The sequence below is a fragment of the Phalaenopsis equestris genome, unplaced genomic scaffold, assembly GCF_001263595.1.
Source record: "Phalaenopsis equestris unplaced genomic scaffold, ASM126359v1 Scaffold198653, whole genome shotgun sequence".
Lineage (NCBI taxonomy): Eukaryota > Viridiplantae > Streptophyta > Magnoliopsida > Asparagales > Orchidaceae > Phalaenopsis > Phalaenopsis equestris.
In genome coordinates, this window is record NW_018218564.1 from 58860 (window position 1) to 80850 (window position 21991).

The window sequence follows — 21991 nt, forward strand, 5'->3', positions numbered from 1 at the left end:
TTCCCCGCTTGCACCTTCCCCATCAACAGTGAAGGCAATGGAAGCCTCGATCTCTTCTTCTGTGAAAGACTGACCTGAGGAAATACCTTTGAATTTTATGCTTGCCGACAGGATTTGGTCCTGGTGTCTAGGAGGAAGAAGAACGGAAGAAGAAGATCGGAAGGGTTCGGTCCTGGTGTCTTGGAAGAGGAACGCTCGCACTGAGGAAGAAGAACGTGCGCGATCCTTGTGTCGAGGAAGAAGAACGCTCGCGGAGGCTTCGGTTCTGGTGTCGAGAAGGAAGAAGAACGCGCGCGGGAGGGTTTGGCATGCGGGAGGGAAAAAGAACGCGCGCGGGAGGGAAGACGAACGCGTGCGGGAATAGGCGGAGGAGGATTCTTTGCGCCGAGGGTAAAAGAATTTTTTGACGAGACGAAAGTTGGGACAGCGGGATGGATATCGCGGCCCGCTTTTCTTCAGCTTCAACTTCCTTCAGCCGCGACGCTGGGAGCCAAACAGTTGATTTTCGCGATTGGGTGCCGCGAAGCCGCAAAAAAGCGGCCCCAAACGGAGCCTAAGTCAGGAACTATGGTTGGACATTAACATTTCTTTTAATTAATATAATAATTCATCATAACATCCAATAATAAAAAAGTAACACTAAAATTCACAAGTCACTAAAGAGAAAATCTAATTTTTCTAATGCTTCAACATAGTTTGAGAGTAAAACAGTATCGCAATCCAATCAATAATAGTCTAACAACATAAGAACTAGAAGTTAAATAAACAATATGCTACCTAGTTTCAGTAGTTCTCCTCGTGTAATTGAAATCCCTCCTATCAGTCATATTAACCTAGTGTTTTACTTGAAAGTAACCGTTATTATAAACGATAAGTTTACATGGCTTAGTAAGCACTTCTAATCTTTTTATGCATTAAATTAATATGCAAATGCTATGGGTGAATGACTAAATGAAATGTAATTCATTAGTTAGTTTCACAGTAAGCTTTTATTTTAAATTAATCACTTTATTTCAATTTAAGCATTTAGTAAGCACTTTTAATCTTATTATGCATTAAATTAATATGTAAATGCTATGGGTGAATGACTAAATGAGATGTAATTCATTAGTTAGTTTCACAGTAAGCTTTTATTTTAAATTAATCACTTTATTTCAATTTAAGCATTTAGTAAGCACTTTTAATCTTATTATGCGTTAAATTAATATGTAAATGCTATGGGTGAATGACTAAATGAGATGTAATTCATTAGTTAGTTTCACAGTAAGCTTTTATTTTAATTAATCCTTTCCATTTCAATTTAAGCATTTAGATTTTTAACTTTTGTTTTTCTTTTTATAAGTCATATCAGGTTAATGCCATACCGGAAGATATCCTCAAAAAGTAGTACCCATAGGTACCCTAAAATTTTTGCATCTAAAGGTATACCTTTAATTAAATGAAACATGCAAGGATAAATGGTTATTCAATAACTTTATATGGATAAGGAAAAAGAAATGAAATGCAAAGGATTAAGTCAATTACGATTTACCCCCATATGATATTGATACGGGATGTGATGTACCCGTGCACAAAAAGAAAATGAAAATAGTAACTTTTTGTGCACGGGTACATCACATCCCGTATCAATATCATATGGGGGTAAATCGTAATTGACTTAATCCTTTGCATTTCATTTCTTTTTCCTTATCCATATAAAGTTATTGAATAACCATTTATCCTTGCATGTTTCATTTAATTACATTTCAAAGATTCTTTAACTTTCATTATGCATATAATAAGAAAAACAGGTGTTTATAAGATAATAATGCAAGTGTTTTTTTAAATAAAACTTAAATTTAATACAAATAGTAAAGCAATTACTCACTTGAACATTTAAGAAACTTTTGAAATACTTATCCGTTCACCTTATATCCTTTATTACAAACAAATTTCGATTTCTCGTCTTTTAATTTAACTGTTTGGCAAATTAAAATCACTAAAATTAATTTATAAATTTGTTGATGTGAAATTAACGCCACATTTAATTAAATTAATTTATATAATTGGCTCATAGAAGTTATAAATCTTTACATTATACTTCTTTGAATGTTTTGATTCGTCTCTTCCTCAAATCCCAAAGATTTATCATCTTGCAATTTTTGAATAATTTAAACTTCACCTAAGCATTTACTTTACCAATTATTTAATAAAAATAAAACCCTAACATTTATCTTCTCCATATTATATGAAATTAATAAATTATCTCCCAATTTTATGAAATAAAAGTTCTTTGATTAAAGGATCATGTAATAAGTTCATGGAAACTAACATTATTACTTATAACATTTATTTAAATTAAATAATTTATTAAATATGAAATCTTTATTACCCTAACGTCAAAAGAATTTCGGTTGGCTGTGTCCTCACAGGCACACGTACAAGCCGTACGCCACCCCTACTTCTTTCATTGAGTGTGCCTTGACTTAGGTCCCGTTTGGGGCAGCTTATTTGGTGCGGTTGCGTTTTGAAATCGTATCTGACCTGTTTGGGTAAACTGCGTTTTGACAGCTGATGCATTTTGAAAACGCTGAAAACAGTGTTTTCATACCGCACATATCTTGGTGTGATAGCAACTTTCTGGCAGCGGTCTGACTTTTCCAAAAAAAATAAAAATTTGTAATAGCCACCGCACCTAGCTTATCAGTAAATTATTTTTAATCAGCTTATCAGTAAATTATTTTTAATTAGCTTATCAGTAGATTATTCAATAAGCTGCAGCTGCCCCAAACAGACACTTAAACACAACACGGCGAGCATATCTTCTCTCCCTTCTTTCCTTTGGCTAGAACTTCACATTACGTATATGCCTTCCTCAGCTCTATAGTGGCGTCGCACGCGAAGCTCCTCGGTTTTTCTCCTTCGCTTCTTCCTCTTTACACACAAAGGCTCACTGCCCTTCTTGCACGCCCTTTCTTCCACATACAACTCACCCCTGAATCTTCCTCTTGCATGTGGAGAAATCTCGTGTTTGATTCCCTCAGTTCTCTCCCCATTTCTCTCGATATGAGTGTTCCTCATGCAAGTGACGCCCCATCGCTCGGCCATACAACTGCACTACTCGATCTTCTTCATTTCTGTAACACACAGAGTGCACTTGACTTCGACTTCTCGCAAGCGCAGTTCCAACTAGGGTTCGACATCCTCTTGTCTTTCTCCTTTGTGCCGCTCGATTTCTCTTCGCACCAGAGTCGAATCTCTCGTATGAGAAGCGTGTGATTCCTCTCTTTCTTCCTTCTTCCTTCTTCGATTTCTACTCTTACTCATTCTCTGTTTTGATTGGTTGGAATGTGACGTGATTCCTAAAGACAAAGCTTGTTGAGACGCTTATCCCTTAACTGCCTATTCAATTAATATTAATATTAATATTATTATTATATATTTTAAATTTTAATTATTACAATTTCCCCTCATCAAAATTTGGTCATTGAAATTTGAAAAGTTTAATATAAAAGCAAACTTACTTTAATTGAAGAGTTGAGTATATCTTTTTTACATACAACAACAAAAATAACAACAACAACAACAAGGCCTTAATCCCACTACGTGGGGTCGACTGCATGAATTCTTTTCTCCATTGCGTCCTATTTAGAGTCATTTTCATTTAGTTCTAATAAATTAAGATCATTTTTTATATAAAATGCTCAAGTCTTGTTAGTTATTCCTCTGTCTTTCTTAACATAAGCCGAATATAAAGCATCTACTCTCCTAATTGGATCATCAGATGGTCGACGTTTAATGTAACCAAACTATCTAAGACGACTCTCTCTAATTTTTCTGTCAGTGGAGCTACACCAACCTTATCATGGATATATTCATTTCTCATTTTGTCTCTAAGTGTAAAGCCACTCATCCACCTAATCATTCTCATCTCAGCAACACTTAAATCAGAATTATGCTTCACTTTTAAAGGCCAACATTCAACTCCATAGAGCAGTGCAGGTCTCACCACCATCTTATAAAATTTTACTTTCAGAACATTTATATTACACAAAAGGCCCGAAGCATTCATCCACTTCAACCAACCAACTTGAATTCTACTATTAACATCCTCATCTATGTCACCATCGCTTTGAACAACAGACCCGAGATATCTAAATCGTTCACACCGTTTAATAATTTAATCTCCCAAAGTTACACTTCTGTAACTAGAGCTACTACTACTAAAATACTACTAAAATTACATTCCATGTATTCAGTTATAGTTCTACTGAAGTGAAGGCCTTTAGACTCCAATGTGTACACCCATAACTCAATTTTTTTCTGAGCTCTTTTTCTCGTCTTATCCACAGAAGGATATCATCAACAAAAAGCATACACCAAGGTACATCCTCCTGTAAATGTCCAGTATGACCATGCATAACTAAATAAAAAAGATATGGGTTTAAAGACGACCCCTGATGTAGTCCAATAGAAGCACAAAAATATTTGCTCAATCCTTCTTTAGTTCGAACACAAATAACAACTCTAGTATACATATCTTTAATGACTTGAATATAAGTCATATCAACACCTTTCTTCTCAAGAACTCTCCAAAGGATATCTCTTGGAACCTTATTGTAAGCTTTTTCTAAAATAATAATAATTAAATGTAGATCCTCCTTATTATCTCTGAACATTTCCATCAAACATCTCAATAAATGTATGACTTCCATAGTAGACTTGTCTAGCATAAATCCAAATTGATTATGAGAAATCTTTATAGTACGTCTTAACCTATGTTCAATTACCCTCTCCCGTAATTTTAAAATATGACACATCAACTTAATTCTTCTATAATTTGCATGAGCTTGTGCATCCCCTTTACCTGCCCGAGATATATCTTTCTTGCATATCTGAAAGTTTTTCTTATGTAGCATCATCGTTGATCCGTGCGTCCATACAATCTTCACAAATGAAATCTCTCTTTTCCTAAGCTTTTTAATATCATAATCCAATATTCTTTCAGTCTCTTTTATATAGGTCAAATCAGGGTTTATCTTCAATTCATTTTCAACAATTCTATTAGAATCTTCAGCAATATACTTTCTAGGTGAAGATACATGAAAATACTATGCACTCATTGCAAATGAGCTGACAAAGCTACTTCCTAAGTGAAGATACATGAAAATACCATGCACTCATTGCAAATGAGCTGACAAAGCTAATCTGCATGCCACATTTGCAATCCTCCTTTAATCTCATATGAACTTACATATTCAAGGCTTAATTTTCTTGTCTTTCCAAATATTTGCACACCTTTCAAAGGACTACTTTGATAAAAGACAAATTCTCCAATTTTAATATTAATTGGTCTATGCTTATCATGATAATATTTTCTTTTGGAATTTTGTGCTGCCCATAATCTGTCTCTAATCATCTAATCTTTCAATTACATCATTAACAAAGTCAGGTCGAATGACTACTCTTTCAACTGTTACTGCCCAATATAAAGGTGTTATGCAATTTCTTTCATACAAAGCTTCATATGGAGCCATCCCAATACTAGCTTGATAATTGTTATGGTAAGCAAGTTCTACCAAAGGTATATGTGAATTCCCATTCTTCATCAAAATTAAGAGCACATAACCTTAGTAGATGTTTCAAAGTCTGAATAGTCCTTTTTGATTGGCTATCTATTTGAGGGTGAAAGGCTGTTCTAAAAGTATATCTTCTCCCCCAAAGCCTCCTAAATCTTCTTCCTCAATCTGAAAGTATATCTGTCATTTTTGACTGAAACAATAATTTGGTACCTCATACAACCTTATAATCTGATTCACATATAGCTTGACTAACTTCTTAACATGATTTGTTTGTATAATAGGAAAATAATGGGCGGACTTGGGGTCTGTTTGGGGCAGCTGCAACTTATCCAGATAAACAACTTATCTTGATAATCTGCTAATCAATAACTTATCCTGATAAGCTAGATTTATGTTTGGTTTCTGCGTTTGAAAAACAACTGATTCTGGATAAATGATCATTCTGCTCTTGTTCTGGATAAGCTTGGAAAACAGTTCATTTGCAGTTTTTTTTGGATAAATGATCATTCTGCCACGTAACAATTGTGCTCTTTACAATAAAATTGCAACGACTACACATTAGATATCTCAGAACCAATAAAACTTCTTCATAACGGTACAAAAAAGGATATACACCTCACTTAATAGTGAGTATCAAGAAACCTAAAAAAATAACATTTTAAAATTACAAACAAAAGAATGACAATATTCATTTTAAAATGTAGAAACATGTCACGAGAAACGTTGTCCAGTTGGGACACCGTAGAACCCTGAGCAACATTTTCCAATGGGATATCACCGAACTTGAGCGACTTTCTCCGATTGGGATACCGTCGAATCCTAAGCAATATTGTTCGATTGGGATAATGTAGAATCAGATAGACTGTTTGCCCATCTGAAGAACTTACAATCGTCCAGTTCGTCTGCCCACCGCGAGCACTTGTAGAACTGTCGCCCGTAGCTATGTTGCCGACATGACGTGAATAACAAGGACGGCAGTCCGCAGCGGCATAGCACTCGCCCAAACTTTCTTGAATACCTGTAGCTCATCTTACTTCAATTATTTTAGAGAGAATAGATCAGTCTGAACATTAGATGAAATAAAAAAAAAACATAGGAAATGAAAAATAAAAAACAATAATGTATAAAGAAATGATTATAAATAGTTATACCAACAAAGTTCCATGGAGGTGAGACACTGATCAAAGCCAATAACAGAAAGATATGCTTCTGAATTAAAACTTGTTAGTTTTACAATTACTAAACGACAAAAAAAAGTATCTCAATCATCAGAAGAGAGATAACCCATCCGACACTGAAGTTCTGAAATGTTTAAAGAGGAAAAAAATGTCTGCTGAGTTTGATTGCCCTAAGGTTCTCATGATTGAAAGTGATTATAAATCCGAACGGGTTCTGGAACTTTCAAATGCAGGTGAGAAACCTCTTTATCACTCAAACCCCAAAGAATCAGATATCACAGTTCATGATTCTGATGAAACATTTCCTAGAAATAGTGATGCTATAGTTGGGGAACTAAATGCGATTTCTTCCACTGAGGTTGTGAATTCAAACACAGAGAACATTGACGTAGTTGCAAGTAAAATCATCAAAAACACGATAAACACAACAAAGAAAGGAGCTCCTCTCCTACCATCAAATAGACAGCAGAACGTAATGCCATGACAAAAACGGCTACTTGGGTTGTTAAAGCACATTCTGATATTGAAGAGGAGTCAGTAGAAATGCGTGGCTCACTAATGCATCTAAACAAAGAGCATGATGATATGAGAAACAATGAAAAAGTAGACCCAGAACTTTCATATGACTATGAAATGCTCGACTATGAGCTACATGATGAGAAAATGGCTTCTCCATCTATTCTTGAACATGCAGAATGCAGTCTTAAAATGGAGTTTAATAAGATAAAACGTGTGGCAATTGCTGATTTTTTCGTTTCAGCAGATAGTATATGCCACACTATCCTTGATGAAAAATTAATAGAGCTAGCAACTGGACCTAGCTTCAACACAAATGGACATGAAAAACCTATATGCCAAAATGATCTTGCTACCCATGAGCTTTCAAAGATTGTGAGTCCCCTTCATTTTAACTTAAAAAGAATTTTGTAAATCCTTTTAAAGCAAAAGCCGCAAGCAATGGATCGCAAAAGCCAGGAGAGCATCTCATTTTAAACTTTCCTCCAAACAAAGGAATTCATAAAACCAAGATTTGCTTTCATCAAAGCTACCAGAACCATCATTATACTCATAATAGATAAATAATTGAAGGGGTTGTTACATATATACCACCCAATTTATCCACTGTTGTGGTCGAATGAATGAAGCAACCCACTAATCATAAACTAGTGGAAATGGAAGATAGCATTTCATAGAAAGTATAATGGCAGGTGATGAAAGACATTCATTTCAACGACCCAACGAATTGATTTATCCTTCACAACAACAGTTACATGCATGCTTCCTAGGACTATGAATCCAAGTAGAATTTGTATATACTTCTAAAACAAAAAGAAATGAAGACGAGCTACTACTTCAGCTAATACTTCAAGTCACACCCCCAACTGGTTGCATATCCAACTATTTCCCAACCTCTAGCTCATTAAAGCAACGGTTACCCTTAAAGAGATGGGTCATCTAAACTGCTTAATCGCCATGACAAGTGAAGAGGCAAATTTGTGAATCACCTTAACATAATTGCCCTCCAAGGGGGACAAGCTTTCGTACAATTGAATTTGATATGCTTTTGAAACCCAAACCACCGGCAGAAATTGGTTTACAAGGTTTGGAAAAACTTCTCCAATAAATGATATGATCATTTTTAGCCCAAAATAATTGGTAAAATGATTTTCAAAATTCTTAATGATATAGGATGACATTTTCATCATTTGCAAATAAGAATCTCCCATTCATAAAAGCTGACCGATTATTGCTAATAAGAAGATGCAAATGAGGTTCGATAAGTTTTAAGCACAGGGTCGAACATCAACAACAATACCAGATTAGCTTTTTGAGCACAATACAAACCTTTACTACATCATTTCTTCTCAAACAATAGTTAAACGAAGATAAGCATAATCATAATAGAAAATAAAAAGATAAGATAAGGAAATGATAAGGTTGCATTTTTGGAAGAAGTCTCTTCTTGTGCACATTCTCTAATACAATACATTAGAAAAAGTGGAAGATGTAGCATCCATAACCCCTAAAATATTTAAGAACTAAAAAAATATTATTTGAAAAACAACAAATAAATAATATTTAACTGGGTCAGGTTCTTGATGAAACATTCATTTAAGAAGGTATAAGAAATGTTCATTTAAGCAAAAAATAACACTTAACTCTTTGCAACTAAAATATCCTTTCTCTTACACTATCTTCTCACACAATCACTTCTGTGCACCCAAAAATAACAAATCACATGAAAATAAAGAGGAATTTGCCGACATATTAGGCCGCCTGATGCATTAGAGAAAGACCTATGCCATGAAAACGTGGGAGAAACGTGAAATCCAAATGGGACGACAACGTTTTCAAAATACCGCTCGCTGTTATAAGCTGCCCCCAACGGGCCCTTAGTCAATCTATCGACAATTACCCAAATAACATCATGATCTTAACGTGGTCTAGGCAATCCAATCACAAAGTTCGTAACTATCTCCCATTTCTACTTTGGAATAAGTAAATACTATAATTAATCTCCAGGATGTTGATGTTCTGCCTTCATTAGTTCACATGTAGGACAATAAGCCATAAATTTTGCCACGCTTCTCTTCAATCTTGGTTACCAAAATATTTTCTTGAGATATTGATATATTTTATTACTCCTTGGATGAATAATATAACTAGATATATGTCTCTAGTATTTTTCTTCTCAAATTATGAACATTTGAAATAGAAATCCTGTCTTTATATCTCAACAACCCATCCATACCTAACATATACTTTTTCATGTTACCAAATTTGACCTATCTAAGATTTTTTGAGCAATTAATTCTAAATCCTGTGAATCTTTGATTCTGCCCTTCAAAGTAAATTGCACAAACAACTGATTCAATTGAACCATACCAACATCACTAGAACTAATCACAAATATCTTCAGTCTTTCAAAATCTTTAAGTAATTATTTTTGTTGAGTGAATAAAAATTTGATATTACCTAAAATATTTACTCAATGCATCCCACCACATTTTTTTTTCTCGGGTGATACTGTATATTTAAGTCATAGTCTTTTATGAATTCCAACCATCTTTTCTATCTCAAACTCAGCTCTTACTGAGTTATGTTGTACTTCAAGCTATTGTGATAAGTAAATACCTCACATTTGACTCCGTATAAGTAATGTCTACAAATCTTAAGTGTACATACAACTCCAGACAACACCAAGTCATGGACAAAATAGCTTGTTGAATATTTCTTTAATTGCCTAGAAGCATAGGCCATGTCCCTTCCATGTTGCATAAGCACACAACTCAAACCTTTTAACGAGACATCACTTAAATTTTGAATCCCATATGAACTTGAAGGAATATTCTGTACTAGAATAGGCATTAAACAAGTCTTCAGCTTCTGGAAAGCCTCCTCACAACGTGATACCAGAGCTAACTCAAACAACAATAGGAACTCAAATATTATTACTGGGAGCAATATGCAGTTGCAATCAAACGCACTTGAAAAGAAAAGTATAATGCACGAGTCACAAACTCATGTTTGGGCGGATTCTTGGTGATGGTGGTAATAGTTAGGGGGCTTGGAAAGATGGCCACAAGATAGAGAAGGGGTTTCCGGGCTGTGCAAGACGACTGTAACAACATGGCAACAAGCGATGACAGTCCAAACAACAGTAGTTTGATTTTTGGGATGGTTGCATAATAAGAAAACCATAAAGGGAGAGTGTTGCTTGCTGCGACAATGATGTTCGAGGGTTTAGACAGTGAGGTCAGCGAGGGCAGAGGGCTGGAACAGCGAGGCGGCAAATATGAGGCTGTTGGAATGTTGTGGTCAGTCAAAAACAACAAGAGGGAGGGATGGCTGCTGATTCAGAAGGAGAAAAACATGGATTGTGGAAGGGAGGTGGCTGGAAAGAGGACTGCAAAAAATAACAACATCGACTACTGTCCTGGGCGACTACCGAGAGGAAAGAGGCGTGGAAACGAAGCGAAGGGGTAGGGATGGAAAGTTCGAGGATAAATACTTCCTCAAGAACGAGCTAAGCCAGAGTGTCACTCGACCCTTGGAAGAAGGTCACCACCTCAGACAAGTTACAATTGAAGCACCTTCTCGTCTTCGGATTCCCTACAAGGGTAACACCGTACGCCGACCCTATCTTGACAAAAATCTGAGTTAAAAAATGCAAACCTATAAGAAAGGAACCACATAAATGAGCCCTAAATACCACTTAGGATTGGACCCCTTTATGGAAAGGAGGCACCATTCCTTCATGGAAGAGCTGATCAACACTTCCTAGTCATGATTGATTCGGTCCAGATGTAGCCTGTGGCTCCCCTTACACTGCTCCCACAATGTTATTTAAGCGGCTACGTCGGGTATGAGGCCCCCACACCAGTCTTCTGAGGTTGGGGGAGCTTCACCTCATTCATTGAAGCTTCCATCTACTCATAGTAGTTAGGTCGAGCCTGTTGAAGGTAAAGAAAATGTTGCAAGGTCTTAGTAAGTCAATCATGCAGGCTTCATCATTCCAAAACACATAATGATTGATTAATTATTTGTCCTTTTTTGACATAATTTGAGCTGACACTTTAGATGATTAAGTACACTTATGATTTAGGTCTTGAGCCACTACATTTGTAAACTGATTCTCCCACTTCTCATGCTCCTTTGAACGTATTTGACAAAAAGTATGTTTGAGAGGAATCAACTTGAAGATGAAGCCTATGGCAGGCCAAGCCTCTCTTGTTAGCAACCACTCATGAGAGACCTCTTCTTCTCTGGTAGGACTTGTATCCCATTGTAGTATTTTCTCTCCCACCAAACTTTTAAGGCAATTTCAACTGTGTATTTCATCCCTCATATCTGGCCATCTATCGATGGCTGCATTGCTGAACTTAATTTAAAACTAACTCTTTATGGGCTTGCATAAATGACACAAAAGAGTCTCATCTTGAACATATTTGACCTCTCTGTAAAGGCAACTCATGAAGTAGTTTATATATTTGAGAAGTATGAATTTCTCTTATTTGGGGTTGCCCTATGTTGGATATCAACTCCTCAAACTTATGGTCATTTGGGGCATCCAAGTCTAGTCCTGCTGTTGCTTCTCTTAATGCCTACAAAACTGTAGCTTGAGGCACCGCATTCTCATTCTCTACATGAATACCCATTACTTCGGATTCACTACCTTCTAGAACAGTTATTTTCAACTTAGCTAAAATCTTTTTTTTGGGTTCAACTGGAATTGATGGTGTTTCTTCATCTTTGTCTAGTAGCTAGTATCCCTTATTTGTGTCCTCACTCTCTTTTGTGTTTATTGTGTCATTTTCCATTTCTTCAACTTTCTCTGCTCAGTGAAAAATAACATCCCCTAGTTGTCCAATCTACTTTAATATGCCCAAATCCTTGACACTTGAAGCACTTTATGGCTTGGAAGGATTTGGGATTGCGGATTGAATCCACTTATTTTTCAGTTTTACCAAGTGCCTCCTCCAATGGGGTCAGCTTGGATTGTCCTGAGTGTACTCTCACCGTATGATCATGGGATTGAATTCTGCTTGTAAGATATTGCCGTAAGATAATCTTGTTTCTCCAGTGTTGTTGCTAGTGTCTGCACATTCGATTTGTAGTGAATTAGTATGTATTGGCGTTGCCTCTCCTATTTCAACTTACCATATAGTGATCTTGTCTTTACCTTATACTTGGCATAGGTACTTTAAATTTTGCCACCAAAATAAATGCACTCTTCATTAACTTGTTGGCAGTTAATTTCACTATTCTGTTCGTTGAGATGTCTTGATGCTCAAAGATGCATTCCAAAGTCTAGAGCCACTCGATGAACTTTTGCGGATCCACGTGGCCATCGACATATGAAAAATACACATTCACTTTAAAATTCTAGCTTTTCAGATATTTCAGATCATGTCTTTGAGGTAGAGATCCTTTATCCTTGTAATCTGCATGGTGGATGAGATCCACTCCATTCCTTTGATGTATCATGTTGCCATTATCTAGATTCTCTTCTCGACGGTCGTAAGCCTTGATTGTAGTTGGCGGCTTTCCATTGCATATTCTCCCTAAAAATTTCCCACTGCTAAGGAGATAATCATTGAAAGGCTAGTCAAGGGGAAAGGACATGATCTATTATAATTTCCAATAATAAAAAAAACCGCTAAAAATCACAAGTATACTACACAAAAATTCAATTCATCCAAAGTATCAACATAGTCTGCGAGTAAAATAATATCACACTAAAATTAACAATAATCCAACATTTATCAAAATTAAACAACATAAGAACTAGAATCAAAATAAACAACTTACTATTTAATATCGGTAGTCAATTATTTCTTTCCGGTAAAACACTAGGTTGATTTAACTATTTTGAGGGATTTGGCTTACTTTCAAAAAAACTAAATCCTCATATTAGTTATATTAACCTAGTGTTGTACGGAAACAAAAAACTAATTTAAATAGTAAGTTTGTACAAGTGAGCAAATTTAATGTTCTTTTGCGTCAATTTAATATGCAAATATTATACATGAATTATCAAAAGAAATATAATTCATTACTTATTAAACTGTAAGTTTTCATTTTAAATTAACCATTTATGTTTCAATTTAAGTATTTACATTTTTAAACTTTTTTTTAATAAGTTATATTAGGATTACCATCATACTCAAATATATTATAAAATAGTTAGATCCGCAGACACTTCAAATTTATGCATCTAAAGGTTCACCTTTATCATTTTCATTTTCATTTTTGTGCAAGGTTATATCACATCCTCTATTAGTACAATTTGAGGATAAATCATAATTGACTTAATTAAGCATTTACATTTCATTTTTTTATCCATTTAAAGTTATCGATCAATCATTTATCCTTTCCCGTTTCCTTTAATTGCATTTGAAAGATTCTTTAACTTTAAATATGCATATAATAAAAAAATAGTTGTTGATAAGACAATAAAGCAAGTACTTTTTTTAAATAAAACTTAAATTTAATACAAATGAAAAAAACATATACTTGAATTTTTAGAGATTTTTGAAATACTTATCCCTTGACCTTATTTTTTCTAGTACAAACAAATTTCGATATTTCTCATCCTTTAATTCAGCTATTTGACAAATTAAAATCACTAAAATTAATTCATAAAATTGTTGTTATAAAATTAACATCACCTTTAATTAACTAATTTATATAATTAATGTACAAAACTTATACATCTTTATTTTATCCTTCTTCGGATGTCTTGATTCGCTTTTAACTCAATTCCTAAGGATTTATCAATCTCTAATTCTTGATTTTATTTAAAGTTCACATAAACATTTATATTACCAAATGTTCACTTAATAAAAATAGAACTTTGATATTTACCTTCTTCTTATTGTAAGAAATCAATAATTTATGCCTCCCAATCTTATTAACTAAAATTTCTTTGATTAAAGGATCCAATTTAATAGAAACTAACATTAATACTTAAAGGGTTCTGTCATAATTCAATAGAAACTAACTTTAATACTTATAATGATTTTTTAAAGTAAAGTAAATAAATAAATCTGAAATTTGTATTACCCTAACCTTAAATGAATTTCGGTTAGTTGTGCCCTTACACACATGTGTACAAGCATCCCCCTAGTTCTTCCTTTGAGCGTGGCTCAACTTTAACACAACATAGGGAGCCAATCTCCCTCTTTCTTCGGCAAGGATTCGACACAACATGCCTTCCTCAGCTTGACAGCAACATCACACGCGAAGCTCCTCAACGTATTCTCCTTTGCTTGTTCCTTTTCATGCACAAAGGCTCGCTCCCCCTTCCTTCTGCAAATGATGGCCCTCGACGCTCTGCTTTCGTTTGTGACTCACCCCTGTATCTTCCTCCTTCCGCAAGTGGAGAAATCTCATGCTCGACTCCCTCGGTTCTTCCCCTATTCCTCCTGATACGAGCATTCCTCCTGTAAGTGACGCCCCATCGCTAGGTCATAGAACAACACATCTCGTCTTCTTTCTTTTCCTACGCACAGAGTGCTCTCGATTTCAACTTTCAGCAAGCGCCGTTCCGGCTAAGGTATGATAGCGTCCTCTTCCTCGGTGCGGTGTGATTTCTTTTGTGCAGGCGTTGAATCTCGGGTATGATAAGTGCGTGATTCCTCTCCTTTAATTGTCTTTTTTCTTTCTTTCTTTCTCCAGTTTCTGCTCTCGCTCGTTCTCTCTTTCAATTTATTCGAATGGGGTAATGGACTTCTAATGACAAAGCCTGTAGAGACGCTATTAACTGCCTTTTGATTAAATATGTATATATTAAATTTCAGTTATTACCTATGGTACATATTTAAATACTCGAGTTGTGAACAGTACATAACTGTATACACCCACTTACGGTACGTAATTTCTCCTCTTTATTGGCACTTGTTTTTTATTGTCAATTATATTCCCATGTAGAGCTCCTCCATTCTTCTTACCGTATTTTCCCCATTTTACATTTATATAACCCTATGTATTCTGCCCAACCCCCTTATTCTAATTGTTGCTGGAATTCAATTAATTACAGGACCCCACAGCGGTTGCTAACCCCCTTTCAGCGGTCAGGTCCTCTGAGAATCCTCGGAGAGAAGCATCCCATCCTCCCGCTCGTAGCAAGAGTGTGCTATCAGTATTTTTCCCCAAACCAAAATCTCTAAAGAAGAAAATAACCTATGTCTCATAAATTGTTCTCCAGGTGAATCTGTGGGGGCTTTATTTCCCATATCTAATTTCACCCTAGGCTTTATTGGTAGCATGTTTTGCAGTTTATTTTATCAACTGTTTGTATAAAAACTTATTAATCTTTCTTTGTTTGCATCTGTCATGTTTATTTTTCTTCCCATATCTAATTTCACCCTAGGCTTTATTGGCAGCATGTTTTGCAGTTTATTTTATTAACTGTTTGTATAAAAACTTATTGATCTTTCTTTGTTTGCATCTGTCATGTTTATTTTTCATGCCTTTTGTGAAATATTGTTTGTCGAATTAAAGTTGGAGATAAATCCATGTGAGCTTTATTGTATGTTTGGCCTTATTTGGTTGGGTATTAGAGAAAGCATGGATTCATGCACATACTTTAATATTGTTTTATTACAGTATGCTTTGCAGTTATATTTCTGTTAACATTGTATAGATTTATGGAGTATACAACAATTTATTTGTAGTTTTTGTGAAAATTTTATTATTCATGAAACAAGAATATGAGGATGAATGGGTGACCTTCATAGTAAACATTGAAAAAGAGAATTGACGCCGTTTCACTGACCAGATTATTGTGGTATTTAATTCTTTTTATTGGCACATATTAATTATAATTAATCTGCAAAACCTTAATACCATGCAAATCATAAAAAAATTTATTAGAAGATTTACTGATATATCATAGAATTTCTGTATATAATATACATCTAGTATTTAAAATTTGTTTTTATTTCTGCAACACTGTATCATTAGTGTATTTTTTATTTTTGGTAGTTATGATGCATTTTTTTTATAGCAATAATGCTGTTTTTAATGTAACAATATTGTAAATATAAAATAAATGTTTAGACGAAAATTGTACGCCTACTAGTCGGTCATTAAAATGCATTGGAGACGCTTGAATTATCAATCAACTGCTACAACATTGACATCAAATCATAATAATTATATATAGCATCAATACGTTTTGCTGAACTGTTTTGTTGTGAATACTTGTTATGGGCATGTAAAAAATCCAATTCCATTTCTGAAAATTACATAAATAGCACCTAAAAAGTTATGTATTTAAAAGTTGGCATTTTACAGTTTAAATATTTAGGATCTTATTGTGAATTTAATAATTGGGTGAATTTGTGGAGAAAAATTTCCACAGATATTGGCTCCAATTAGCTTAAGCCATCTAAATAAAATTTAATAAATTTATAATTTTTTAAAGTAGGGCTTAATGATATATACATTTTGCTTGGGGCTTATCCTAATTGGAGCCTTCGTATGAAAATTTTTTTTTGAGTTTGTGAGGGCGAGCGCGAATGTTTACAGTTAAAAAATGTACATAAAGTTCTTCTCTTTACCAGCATTTCGCCAGAAAATACTTTTTCACAATTCAGTTCTCTCAAACCACTAAAATACGAAGAACAGTACCAATAAAAAACAAATCTCGAATAATTTCTCTTGCGCGCTTTTCAGCCGCGGATCTCAGAACAAAAGGTCTCCAGCCTCCGACGTTCCAAACCGAAAGGTGCTTCGTCTCCGCTCCACTTCCCTTTTCTTCCCCCACAGTCCTCATCGTCTCCGGGTCGCAGTAGGTTATCCCCGCCATGGATTCCAATCCTTCGCCTCCTCCATTTTCCATTTCCAAGCAGAGCCCTGAGTTATTCGATACCCTGAGCTTCGTCCCCATCCTCCACATCATCTCCCTTTCAAACGGAATCCTCCCAACCAACCTATTATCATCTAATCTCAACTCACTTAGCTTATCCAATCTCCTAAAGTTTCCTGGAATGGAACCGTTCAGGCTGTTTCCCTCAAGGTGAAGAACTCGGAGGCTCCGCAACTCGCTCATGGATTCCGGCATCGGCCCTTCCAATCCCATTCCGGAAAGTATAAGCGTATTCAGTTCCTTCATTCCTGCGAAGCAGTCTTCGGGAATAGTTGCAGAGGTCATGGGGTTCCCTTTCAGTATCAGCGCTTGTAAGGAAACGTAGCCGTTTTTCGTAGAACAGGGGAGGCCGCCTGAGAGGGAATTGTGGCTGAGATCCAGCAAAATAAGATTTTTAAGGCTTCTTAACGAATCTGGAATCAAACCGATGAAGCGGTTCTGGCTAAGGTCGATTTTGAGGAGTGATTCGCACTTGGAAAGAGAAGATGGGATTCGGCAATGGAGGTGGTTGTGATTCAGATCCAGAACGCTCAAAGAGGGAGAATTGAGCTCTGGAACGACTCCACTGAGCTGATTACTGCTTAAATCCAGAAGCTGGAGACTAATCAAGCTGGAAAAAGATGAAGGGATTGAGTCCTCAAGTCGGTTTCCATGTAGATCGAGCACGCGGAGCGAGGTGAGGTTGCCGAGCTCCGGCGGGATGGGACCCACATGGCCGTTATCGCGGAGGACTAAAGAGCGGAGTGTGGGGCCAAGGCGGCCGAGAAAGGCAGGGATCGGGTGGGGGTTGGCGTCGAGGCAACGATAGAAGAAGAGGCTGCGGAGGTGTGGGAGGAGGAGGACAGCGGAGGAGAGGGTGGCTCCGCCTTGCGGGGCGTCGTCGCAAGTGGGGAAGGCTGTGTCGTCCGAAAGGGCGCCGAATGAAAGTGAGACGACATGGTAGACATCGTCGGAGTCTGGCATGCATTCGATACCATGCCATCGGCCGCGGCAAACGTCGGGGATGGATGAGGCCCAGGTGTTGCCGGTGGCCGCCATGATCTCATAGACGGCGCGTTGTTCATTGGGGTCAGTGCGAGCTCGAGTCGAGAAACCAGTTTGGGGAGAGTCAACGAGATTAGACGAATCCGGCATCACTACCGTAAATTCTAAGTAGGATGGCTGAAGGAGGAGGAGTAGGAAGAAGATTACAAGGAGGCTCTGCATTTTGAGTGATTTGTTAAATCGGTCCGGAGGGGATGGATTTATAAGACCGTTGGGTGTTGTTTTGGAATGATGGAACTTCCCTTTGGTTCGGGTGGCTTGTGTGTTTTAAAGGTGCTTGTTTAGTATATTCAGCTGAGAATGGACCCGCGGGAATATTAACTGCAGTCACGAGGATGAGATGTGAAGTGGTGTTTTAATGAAGTAAACAAAGGGGACGCTTTAAATGGATTTCACGAGAATGCCGCCTTACTATTTCATCCAGGAGATTTGATGACGGAGGCTTTTTGTTTTTTTTTTTTATGATGTTTTATTATATGGCTGAGAAGGCTAGTGACAATGAAGCTGTCTATTTTAACTTTCAAATCTATTACCGTCGTATGACCATATACACGATAACATTATTTATGCTGCATAGGATTAAATTAACCTCATATTCAAATCAGGCCTTATCTAAAGGTCACTTTGGCCATGTTGATTGATCATCCAAGTCAACGACTCGCTTAAGGTGTTATTCGACTTGTTATTTGATTATAATATTGTAAATTATAGAAATGTTTGCACGAATCTCAAAGTGATCGAGCGGTCAGGAATTGGAGCTTACACGTGGGGTCCCAAACAATAGAATATGGAATCCATCAGAAGAGATGTTGATTGATTCGATGACACGGTCGGTAGACGTGACCAGCAGACTGACAAGAATTCTTCTTCTAGTGAAGTCAATTGAAAGACGAGCCTACCAACTGAGAGGCCGCTGTCAAAATCCTCTTAGTTCGATCAAGCAATCAAATCTTTGAAGGAAATACAGTTGGCTGTTGCGGCAGACCGACACATGCATATGGCGAAAGATCAACATAACCAGTCAAAACCAAAGCATTGGCCGACCAACCACTCATTGACTTTCATTATCCCTATCAAATAATTTGATTAAGAATCATTAAGATAGTTGGGGAACTTGTCGGTAAATAAAATGGTTTCTCAGACTAAACGAATGACATATATTTCTTAATTTATTTGATCTAGTCTCATCCTCAAATCTTGTGTTTATCTTTCAGGATAGATATAGGGCTTTAGGTATAGTGCTATTTCATTTAAACTATGAAAAATAAGATTTCGATTCTGGTGGCCGACAGCTTCCAACGGGCAAATCGCCAAACCTCCTTAGCATAGGTACAAGAAATAAAAATATGCTCCCTATTTCAGGCAGCTGAGGAGGTGGCTGGCCAGGGTTCAGTCACTTATTGGCTCAGGGAGGTCAGGGGGTTTTTAATGATGGTTAACCCCCAAGGGTAAGCAATGATGAAGGAGATTTCAAGTTTAGGCCAAATATGAGGTAAAATCCCTTATTTCAAGGGACCATTGGTCCATAGCTCATTTTGGCTGGTTTGGTGGGTCTAGCCTGGTCCATAGGGTGCACTTGGTGGCTTTGGTGTCATCAATTTGGTGGCTTAGGCATGACTAATTTCAAGTTTAGGCCAAATATGAGGTAAAATCCCTTATTTCAAGGGACCATTGGTCCATAGCTCATTTTGGCTGGTTTGGTGGGTCTAGCCTGGTCCATAAGGTGCACTTGGTGGCTTTGGTGTCATCAATTTGGTGTTGGTGCATCAATTTGGTGGCTTAGGCATGACTAAGTTAATTTTGGTGTATGGGTCCAATTTGGGTCCAAATGGCTAAAAGTTGGGTTTAGGTTTGGCTAGTCATGACATTGAGCCAAATTTATTGATCAAATATAAGTGATTGTCATGAAGATTTTTGGTGAAGGATTGGAATGATTTTGAGTTCAATTGGATGCTAAATTTGAAGGATTTTTGGATTTTGGTCAATTTGAGCATGTTGGCCTAAGTTCAAAATGATGGTTGAAAATGGTCCATAGGAATGTCATGAAGAGTTTTAAACATAAATTGGGTGTCAATTTTGGGGTTCAGGCATTCAATTTGGTGGAATTTGGAGACAACCAATTTGGAGAAAATTTAGGGTTTTTTGGATTTGGGACAAAATTGAGGCTTTACCTAGGCCAATTAAGTGTCAAATTTGATGTTTAGGATTGTTATGACGAGTTTAGGATTCAAATTGGGGCAGATTAAGTAGGTCATGGTTTAAAATTAAGTAGGCTGTGGGGTTCAATTAGGTGAGATTAGGTTATAGGACCAAAATTGAGTGATAGGACCAAAATTGGGGCTTGACTTGGCTCACAATTAAGCTCAAAGCATGGGCTAATTAGGAATAGATTTGGTTTGGATTGATCAAATGAAAGATTAATTTGAGTTTAGGATTGAGATTGAGGGGAATTGGGCTCAAATTGATGGACATTTGAGGTGAATTTGGGGAAATTAGGTCTTTAAAGATAATTTAGAAGTTTTTATCAAAATGGTCAAATTGGCTAAATTGGGTTCAATTGAAGGGTCCAAATTAGTTTTGGATATATTTGAAGTGATTTTTGAGGTTTTGGAAAAGTTTGGCGTGCCAATAGTATTTTTGTAATTTTGGCAAATTTGAGGGTATTTTGGTAATTTTGGAGATTTAGGGTGGTTTTGGGTAATTTGGGTATTTTGAAATGGGTTGAGATGATTTTTGAATAAGTTTGGGTGTTTTGGGTGAATTTGAGGATTTTGACCAAATTTAGGGTATCAATGGTATTTAGGTAATTTGGATGTATTTAAGGGCAATAGGCGAAGTTGGATATTTTGGTAGAATTGGGCTACCAACCACCCTTTGTGAGTAATGGACCAATGAAATCCCCATTTGGGTCCTCTACGTACTAGTATTAGCCGAATCCTAGCCTAGGGCTGATGGGTTTAGGGGACCATCTACATGAGTCTCCCAAAAGATTAAGAGATCAAAGTCAATAATTTGGGTTTTGGGATTGTGAGTGAGTGTGGGTGATAGTGAGTGCAAGTGAGTGAACTAGCTCGAGACCAACACCCAGAGTCAACTCTAAAGTCATATACCCCTATAGTAACTCTCCTTGAGCTCCCCCATAGTGACCCCCTACTAAGTGCCAGAGGTTAGGACCAACATGTGGAACTTCAAGTTGAGCATGGAAAATTTTAAAGTTTCTAATGGTGAGGGTTTCTTTTCTAGTTTTCTAGGAATAGTCAATAGAAAAGTCCTATGGCTAGACCCTAGGCTACTAAAGAGGGAAAACTAAACCTCAACCAAAAGTGAGGTCAACAGACGCATAATTGATGATGTTAGGGTGACTGACTGAAATCACCAGTTTGGTCAAGATATTTGCAAACTAAAGTGAGATGTTAGCCCTCAGGTGAGAGGAACATGGGAACTCTTGAGTGAGAGCAAGTATCTTCCCAGCCTAACCACGAATTTAGGGACCAAACTCTGGATTAGCCAATGCTCTTTATGCACTCTAATATTCTTTGTCACTCGTAAAGAGGATACAAAATATGATTCCTCCTATTTGTCACAATATCACATTTGATTTTTAAACATTCTATTCCTACACAAATTATGATCTCATCGCATGAGGAAAGGAATTTTAATTATTTAATATCTTTCCAAAATTTACAAGTCTCCTTAGAGTTTGTTTTTATTGAATTTTGTTAATTTTAATTTTAGCTTAAAATTATTAAATTTAGGAAAACCAAAGTTTTCAAAAATTCAAAACTAAGAGATAATAATAGTAGACTTGAATTAGCCTAAGGAAATTCTTACCT

General features: G+C 36.4%; 2 protein-coding genes across 2 annotated transcripts in view; one reads left to right on the plus strand and one right to left on the minus strand.

Moving 5' to 3' along the window:
* Positions 1–15524, plus strand: part of LOC110035632 (protein ABIL1) — a 63100-nt gene extending 47576 nt beyond the window's left edge. Inside the window, exon 9 of the mRNA XM_020739893.1 lies at positions 15282–15524. Within this exon, the coding sequence (XP_020595552.1) occupies positions 15282–15437 (156 nt within the window). The 3' untranslated portion in view covers positions 15438–15524. The remainder of the gene's footprint in view (positions 1–15281) is intronic.
* A 1232-nt stretch (positions 15525–16756) lies between these two features.
* On the minus strand, positions 16757–18647 carry LOC110035631 (protein TOO MANY MOUTHS). Its single transcript, XM_020739891.1, has one exon. The coding sequence runs from the start codon at positions 18318–18320 to the stop codon at positions 16848–16850; it is 1473 nt and encodes a 490-aa protein (XP_020595550.1). The 5' UTR covers positions 18321–18647; the 3' UTR covers positions 16757–16847.
* Positions 18648–21991: the final 3344 nt, after the last annotated feature.